Raw genomic sequence first — 9,100 nt, 5'->3', positions numbered from 1 at the left:
AGCCGCTGTGGAAACACCCTCATATAAAATGTAGGTGATGAGACAGCGCTTTCACTCATCTGTATGTTGATTAATGTTTTTTTATGGTGGTAAAAACATCTGTCTCATGCTCTGTAAAGTGATTGATAACTTTATGAATTCATAATTATTTATAAATCTTGTTTCAACACAGGAAGACGAAGTATTGTTACAGAATGCATTCACTCATATTGTGGTTGAGTAAATTGATTTAGTGGCAGGTGTGTCTTCTCACAACAAAATAAAAGAAATGGGAAAATTTGATTTCATTATTACATTTGCAAATTTTGCAGATGCTTTGTTAGTGTAAAGTTCTTTCAACATGTACATGTTACCAGGATTTGAGTTAAATTGAGGTACAGTTAAATCTATGTTGAAGACTTCTTTATTTTCTGCTGCTTTTAACTGTTCTTAGGTACATGTGGTGTTGAGTGTCTCGTTTGATGTTTGTGTAATGCTGTTGAAATGTTGAGTCTGTAAAGCACTTTGGTCAACTCATGTTGTTTTTAAATGTGCTTTAGAAATAAATTATTGATTGATTGATACAGTTCAGTACCATTTACTGATCAATGTAATAATTGTTATGCTAACATTTCAATTTTAATATAATAATACCATTATTTATGTTACTTTTCCTGGCATACAAGGAAAAATTATTTAAATATTGTGTAGTTCTGTCATAAGAAAAGGATAAACCTTGTCAATGAGAGTGTGTGCTGCTGCTGTTATGCACATTAGAGATTCACGTTGCTCTTTTAAGGTCTGCGTGCTACAGGACCACAACACAAGCTCACACACTTCTGATTACCTGCTCACACACCGTCATACACTCTCTGCCCAGGGCAAACCTCGTCGATGCACTAATGATCAAGCTCCTCTTCATACTCACAGCATTATTAAGGGATAGAGCAGGAAATCTTTTTTAAATGAATAGTTAGCATTTGAAGAGCTGGTATCCACGTGTTCTCACTCCTCACTGAATTCTGCTAAAAGAGGAGCTGCACTGATGGGTTGCCAGGTATTTGTCCCAGTCAAACAAAGAGAAAAATGTGGAGCAGTTTGAGAAACAACATCACAATGACTCCATCTGCTGGTAAACACCCAGTACTGTGACTTTAGCAGTCATTCTGCAACTGGTGAGCGGGGTTATTATCATGTAAATTATTAAAAAGATTTAAATATAAATATAAGCCATCCAGACTATAGACACCCAGACAGTATTGCAAATGTTCCATGTAGTGGCAACTAATACTAATACAATAATTATCCAATTGGTAAGAAATCTGGATGTGATTTTTGTTCAGTATTTCCTGAAAGAAATAACAAGAGACAAATAAGTTGTTTAAATTTTGTATATTTGTATAAAAAAAAAAAAAAAAAATTGATGCTTCTTCACCCAGAAGGCAGATATCAGGAGTGTAATGCAGAGCTCAGGAAAACACACACACACACACACACACTACCTGAGGGGCAAGAGTGTGACACACATCACTGAAAACACCATAGTTTAAGCATTATTATTTACCTCGTGCAAACATCATCAGCATGGCTTTGACATTACTTACTCAAACTGATGCTAATTCAGTGCTTTGATAAAGCTGTTATTAATCCGAGCATTGGGATTTAACACCGTAAATGAGTCTGATCTCCTCTGTCCAGATGAACGAGCCGTGAACGAAACACAGTCTTGACTGAAGATGGTCAGGTGTTTAATAGGAAGCGTGGTCATTTCCTCATGGTGAGCATGGCATTGACGTCCCACAGGAGGTTCCTCATCTGGTCCATCAGCACCTTCATCTCCTGGTTCTTCTGCCTCACTTTCTGTTTAAAATAAATGAATACTTTTATTCAGCAAGGATGCATTGAATTGATCAAAAGTGACAGTAAACATGTATAATGTTACAAAAGTGGTGGTAGGTGGTAGTGGCGCAATGGATAAGACACATGCCTTTGGTGTGAGAGACCCGGGTTCGAATCCACTGTGAGACACCAATGTGTCCCTGAGCAAGACACTTAACCCCTAGTTGCTCCAGAGGCGTGCGACCTCTGACATATATAGCAATTGTAAGTCGCTTTGGATAAAAGCGTCAGCTAAATGAATAAATGTAAATGTAAATGTAAAAGTGTAATTCCTGGAGCTCATGGATTTAATCCACAGCTGGTTCACCCGTGGTTATATGCACGTTTAAAACCAAAACAAAGGAAAAGTGTGATGTATTGCAGTGCACTAGTGTGTTCAGAGATGGCAATGAATAGGGGCTTTCGCACAGGGTAGTTCTAGGAACTCAGTTATAGGAACTGGCCATCAGGACGGTTCCCCGAGAACTAATGGTTCCCTTAGGAACGTTTTCCTGGGTCCATTCGCACCGGCAGTAGGAACTCTGGAGTGATGTAAGACATGGGACTTTTATTTTGACGCCGCTGAGAAAAGCTGCGGTGCCTTGTTAGGTCTGAAAGGGAAAGTGTGATGTATTGCTATGAGCCCAGCTGTCAGTGCTATTGGAGGAGGCCTAAACGTCTCGTAGGTGAGACTGCCTGGGTTATTGTGTTTCGATATTAGCTATATTTTAAAACAGCCAGTCATTGCAGTTTACCACTCGTGGAATAGGCATTTAAAAGAGAGGCAGATTATGGAGTGATATGACTCAGAAATGACATCGGGCAATGTTCAGATGTCATTCAGCGAGATGTTCAGAAGAACGCAAGAGCTAAACTTCTACAAGCTCAATAACACACACACACACACACAAAAAAAGGTAAGAAAAAAAGTCAGAAAACTTTGCCCATTAATTAGATGTGTAAGGCAAGCAGGCAAGTTTTCGGGTTGTTATGGGCAATTAAAAATGTGAATATTCACGTTGCACTAGCGGACTTTCAGCGAGTTTATTTAAACATTTATTTTTTTAAAGAGCCGCTTGTGAGTCAAACGAGCCGACTCACGAAAAAGAGCCGAAATGCCCATCGCTAGTTATTAGGTGGCCAGTGTTTCACTTTCTCTCCAATAATATTTTGTTTTAATATCGCGGCGACGTTTGTGTGCTTACTGGGAACATAATAAAGACACCTGGACTCGGTCGAGACCAAAAGCCATATTTGGCAAGACCAGTGGCCGAGACCGAGATAAATCCGAGTCCGAATGCCAGCGAGTCCGAGACCATAGAAAAGCGGTCTCGAGTCCGGTCAGCCCTACCAGGAACTGATGGTTCCCTTAGGAACGTTTTCCTTATATTGCAGTGCACTAGTGTGTTCAGAGACGGTAATGATGGTCAAACCTCTAGAACTTCTCGTCTCTCCTGAATCACGGCTGGGCTGCAGGTCTCCATCCTCACGGCTTCCGTCTCCTCCGACACAAACGGGACCAGCTGGAGGAGAGCATACGCATTATTGATCATATCGGTCTTCACACAGAATTTAAAAAGTCGTGAGATTAATTTTGATCAATACATTTAATCTAACTGCGTTATCCTGATCAATACAGCTGGGAACAAAAGTCTGAGACCAAAGTTTACTCCATTTTACTTTCTTTTTTAACTTATTTAACTGCAAATTACAGATATTTAATTACATTAGCAGAATAAGTAGAAAAATAAAGAATCAAATATGATCGTTAGGCTTTGAGGAAGGCATTACTGTATTGCATAATATGTTTTAAAACTACAGAGCTTTGATCATAAAACTAAACATTTAAATATAATTTTACTAAGACAGATTATTGGCACATATTATATTGATAATATAATTTTTGTTCATATAAATATCAGCATCTGCAGCAAACTGCATATTTGTGAGTGTCTGATTAAAATTGAGCTGTTTTTTCCTCCATATTCTCACTATATCAGACTATATGAGACATAAAAATGGATTTGATGGATCAAATATGATACAAATCATAAAATGTATATTAAAATATTTTTTCAGGGTTAAACTATAAATTAAATGCAATAAATTTTAAATCCATTCTTTGATTTTGATAATGCAGATGGCATCTAAAATACTATATAATAATAAAAATAGTTTACTAATATATAATAACAGTAATAATAATTAAAATAAGATGTTTTAAATGAATTATGAGGCTAATCAGATCAAGTGTTTATCAGAATGATGTCAAGTCACCTTCATTTATACAGCGCTTTAACAACAGATTATTTCAAAGCAGCTTTACAGTGATAAATTAATAGAAAATTACAGTAACAGATTGTTTAGGCTTTACAGCAGCTCTAGAATAAAGTTATTGTCCAGCTAAAGTTAGTTTTGATTGATTGATTCACTTCCGTTGTAAAGATCATTAGTTATTAACATTAGTTATTAACTATATACACACACAACACCGTTTTAACTGAAGACAGAAAACTTTTAATGCGTTCTGGCCGTTCGTTTGTGTTTGGTGCTCGATTTTGTGCATCAATCATCATGTTCAGTCAGACTGACCTCAGCCGGAGACTCCTGGAGTTCAGGGGTCATCTCCACACAGCGCTCGTACAGCAGACGCAGCTTCCGGAAGAGAAGAGTCAGCTGACGCAGGTGTTCCTGAAGCTTCCCGAAGCGATCCTGATACGCAGCCTGACTCTGCGTCACTCCGTTGGGAAGCTAAGAGAAACACAGCTCCAGTACATCTGTTTCCCACAGTTTAAAGCAACAACATGGAACTTTTCCTCTGCGGTCGCCCTACAGGTTGGAAGCGGAATTGTCCATTACCGCTGTCGTAAAATGATTTACGGTTACTGTCAACGCATTCTCATCCCCAAATCGTCACTTTCAAACATTCTTCAATATCCGACGCACAAAGCACCCTTTTAGCGTCAATATGAGACGCTTCGGTTATGGGTAGATTTAGGTCTGTGGTAGGGTTATGCGTCTCATATGGAGGCTAAAGGGTGCTTTGTGCGTCAGATATTGAAGGAAATTTGAAAGCGTCAGTATATGACGACTTGGGATGAGAACGGGCTGTTACTGTATATGAAGCATGCAGGTTTTTTTCATATGGGCAATGATAATATTATTAATCTTCCTCCTTTCATAATTTATACATGTTTAGTAGACTAAACATTTTAACTCAAACATTTGCGATTTGCATGTCGATTGCAATGCTCAAATCTGAACGAGAATGATAGCGATAGCATCCTAACCATCTAAAACTAGCATGTTGATAATTTGCTCATCTACTAACGTTAGCTGATTCATGAAGATAAATGGAGGACCAGATAGTTTCCGTAACGTAGCCAGGCAGACAACAGATTAGAAAAACTAAAGATAGTATGCAAGCAATTTACTTACTAGTTCAACAGCATGACGGCCAAGTCAGCATCGGTCTGACGATAAGCTCGCGCCAGCGAGCAAACGCTCGACCAATATTGATCCTCGTTTTGCCTTTCAGTTTATCACTCTCCCTTTCCCTCTTCCGACTCTACTCCGACTCAAACCTTGGACTTCTTACGTTTCGCTGCTGCTTCAGCCATGACGAAAACACACGCACGAAAACAAACGCGCTGGTTGGCCTGTCACGGCCGAATTTGAGGAAGTGACGTATGCCGTAAAGCAGTCGAATTTTGTAGTTCTTTTTGAGCTCTGGTTACTACCCGCACCCCGAAGTTACATAGTGCCAGTAAAAGCGATACAGACCCCGTCAGGCTCTGGCAGACGTGTCATTCAACCTATTGTAAGTCGATGTACCATCACAAGGGTCTTGGAAATATATTATGAAGGTTGAAAAACTACATGTTGTTACTTTAAAGGGGTGGTGTAATGCCTCTTTTAACAAGATGATAAATAAGTCTCTGATGTCCCCAGAGTGTGTGTGTGAAGTTTTAGCTCAAAATACCCCACAGATATTTTTATAGCATGTTTAAATTGTCACTTTTTGAGGGTGAGCAAAAACGCGCCGTTTTTCTGTGTGTCCCTTTAAATGCAAATGAGCTGCTGCTCCCAGCACAGGGGGCGGAGCTTCAAGAGCTTGTGTGTGTGTGTGTGTGTGTGTGTGTGTGTGTGTGTGTGTGTGTGTAGCTTTGTGTAGTTTTCAACTCTCTCATTATTTTGAATTCTCATTTCGATGAATGACTTTTTAGCTCATAATTTTGACTGTCAATAAAATTTAGATTATTTAATGTTATAATGACTTTTCATATCAATTAATTGTCAATTTTGACTTTTATATGTACTTTTTAATATCATGATTTCAATTTATTATATCAATTTCAAAAAATATCAATTTCAAAAAATGTTGTCATCATTTTGACTTCAATATCATCATTTTGATTTGATATGTGAATTAATTTTTTATTATAATTATAATATTTTTTGTCAATTATGACTTTAAGTCAATTTCGATTTCGTGTCAATGACTTTTTAATATCAAAATTTTATTTGTCATAATTTCTAACTTTTTGTCAATTTTGACTTTGATGTTATAATTATGACTTAATTTTGATTTTGTAAATCATAATTTCGAATTATAGTCAATTTCGATGTATGTCATAAATTCAAGTTTTCTGTCATTTTCAACTTTTTAACGTTAAAATTATGACCCTTTTTACCCATTTTGATAGTCATAATTATAACTTTTTTGAATTTTTAATGTTATAATAATGACTTTTAATATAATTTTGATTGCATATTTTTTCATATTTCGACTTTTTAAGTCATAAATTCGATGTAGTCAAGTCAAGTCAAGTCAAGTCAAGTATATTTGTATAGCGCTTTTCACAATACAGATTGTATCAAAGCAGCTTCACAGTATTAAATTAAAATAATACAACAAGGTTTGTTTCTAGTGGAATTTATTGATAAAATCAAATTAGATATCCAGAATATCCCCAACTGAGCAAGCCAAAGGCAACAGTGGCAAGGAACCGAAAAACTCCATCAAGTGACCTAATAGTGTCCTAAAACTCCATCAGGTGACCCAATGGAGAAAAAAAAACCTTGGGAGAACCCAGGCTCAGTCGGGGGCCAGTTCTCCTCTGGCGTTTATTAACTAGAGGCCGGATTGTAATTTGGACTGTAAGATTAAAAATATTATATGAATGCCTGGCTGAAGAGATGCGACTTTAATCTAGTTTTAAACTGGGAGAGCGAGTCTGAGCAACGAACAGTATCAGGAAGGCTATTCCAGAGTTTTGGAGCTAAATGTGAAAATGCTCTCCCTCCTTTGGTGGTTCTGGATATCCTAGGTATGACCAAAAGCCTTGAATTTAGTGATCTTAAAGAGCGCGATGGATTATAGGGCGATAGAAGATCCGTTAAATAGACTGGAGCTAAGCCGTTTAGGGCTTTATAAGTCAGTAGCAATACCTTGTAATTAATACGGAACTTTATAGGTAACCAATGCAGTGATGATAAAATCGGTGTTATATGATCATATTTTCTTGATCTAGTAAGAACTCTAGCGGCGGCATTTTGGACTAACTGTAGCTTGTTAATTGAGGATGCAGGACAACCGGCTAATAAAGCATTACAGTAATCTAGTCTCGAGGTCATGAATGCATGAACTAACTTTTCTGCATCAGAAACTGATAGCATATTACGTAGCTTAGCAATGTTTCTAAGGTGGAAAAAGGCGGTTTTTGTAACATATGAAATATGATTTTTGAAAGACAGGTTGCAATCGAGTATAACACCCAGGTCTTTTACTGTAGAGGATAAAGTAACAGGACATCCTACTATATTAAAGTTGTATTGCGAGAGGTTTTGTGGGCGGTTTTTTGAACCGATAAGTAGTACCTCTGTTTTGTCTGGATTTAATAAAAGAAAATTACGCGTCATCCAATCTTTTATATCTTTAACACACTCTGTCAATTTGGATAATTTATCGTTTTCATCTGGCCGTGATGAAATATATATTTGAGTGTCATCAGCATAACAATGGAAATGTTATGTATGTAGTTGTACATATGTATGTAGTATGTCATAATTTCTCTTCTTATTAATTTAAAATGTCATAGTAATATGAAAGCATGCTATTTCTCTTGTGTGTCAGTGATAGTCTTGATGTCCTCATGGTCTGATGAGTGAGTCTCAGGTGAGTGTCTTGGGTTCTTCTCACCTGAGTGGCGCGAGTGATCTGGAAGATCTCCATGGTGCGCGTGACGATGTCCTGCACGGTCTCCTGCCCGATGCGACACAGGTACACAGGTGAGATCTCTCTCAGCTGCTGCTGCTGAGGGCCAGGCAGACCCACACCGGGCCCCGGGCCCTTCTGAGGGACCGCAGTGGACATCTGCACACAGAGAGCGCTTCAGATTCAATAACAATAACATAAACAACCGTCGTTTGCCTTTACAGCTCTGTAATTAAACCTGACGTGAACTCTTAAACATGTTAACCTGCTAATTTAGTCATATATTAAATCATTATGAGATCAAATCGAATTTATAACATACTTACGCGAAATTCTGACATATTAAGTGATAATTACGACCTCAAAAATTGAAATCGTGACTCATTTAATCATAATGACTTCGAATAACGTTATGTTGTAATTTCGACTTTTTAATGCCATAATCTCGATTTAGAATGTCATAATGTCGACCTTTTGATTTTATAATTTACTTTTTAAGCCAATTTTGATTTAGTGTGTAATTATTTAGACTTTTTATGTCAGAATATTTATTTAGTATGTCAATTTCGACTTTTTGTGTCATACTTTTGATTTAGTATAGAATAATTTCGACTTTTTAATGTAATAATTATGCCTTTAATAAAATAATTTTGGTTTAGTGTCATAATTTCGTCTTTTCTGAGGAAACCAGACACACAATGGCGCTTGTTTATGAATGGATAAACATAACACAGAGTTCAGCGCTTCAAATTCGGAACACAAACTGTGTGTAGAAACTCACTGAGTGTATTGACGTTGCTCCTGCTGCTTGGGTAGTTTATTTGTTGCGTTATTAACAATAAAAACTGCTAAAAATGAATGCGGGACTTCTGCACTCGCTCGCATTCAGTTTCAAACAGATGAGCGTCAGCCATCACTTATTGCGTCATTTCCTGTTTCCTGAGATACGTTTAAAGTCCCCCTGTAGTCAATTGTATCCCTTAAAACTAATCTTTGATCACTAAAATGACATATTTAAACGTTTTT

The 9,100-nt window shown here is 37.3% G+C and overlaps 1 protein-coding gene across 1 annotated transcript; it reads right to left on the bottom strand.

Moving 5' to 3' along the window:
* Positions 1-1,356: 1,356 nt before the first annotated feature.
* On the bottom strand, positions 1,357-9,013 carry LOC311300040 (mediator of RNA polymerase II transcription subunit 30). The gene is made up of 5 exons (XM_084424114.1): positions 8,856-9,013; positions 8,060-8,233; positions 4,450-4,608; positions 3,291-3,380; positions 1,357-1,839 (listed from the first exon to the last, which is right to left on the bottom strand). Exons 2-5 carry the CDS (start codon positions 8,231-8,233, stop codon positions 1,744-1,746), a joined length of 519 nt encoding a protein of 172 aa, XP_084280240.1. The 5' UTR covers positions 8,856-9,013; the 3' UTR covers positions 1,357-1,743.
* Positions 9,014-9,100: the final 87 nt, after the last annotated feature.

The sequence above is a fragment of the Rutilus rutilus genome, assembly GCF_951802725.1.
Source record: "Rutilus rutilus genome assembly, chromosome: 11".
Classification (NCBI taxonomy): Eukaryota; Metazoa; Chordata; class Actinopteri; order Cypriniformes; family Leuciscidae; genus Rutilus; species Rutilus rutilus.
Note: the sequence above shows the minus strand (reverse complement) of the source record. Positions and strands in the feature narration are given on the sequence as shown.

Coding starts and splice junctions, on each gene's coding strand:
- LOC311300040 (XM_084424114.1), bottom strand. CDS start 8,233: ATGTCCACTGCGGTCCCTCAGAAGGGCCCGGGGCCCGGTGTGGGTCTG. Junction 4,609..8,059: donor AGATCACTCGCGCCACTCAG/GTGAGAAGAACC, acceptor TGTTTCTCTTAG/CTTCCCAACGGAGTGACGCA. Junction 1,840..3,290: donor AGAGACGAGAAGTTCTAGAG/GTTTGACCATCA, acceptor TATTTTAAACAG/AAAGTGAGGCAGAAGAACCA.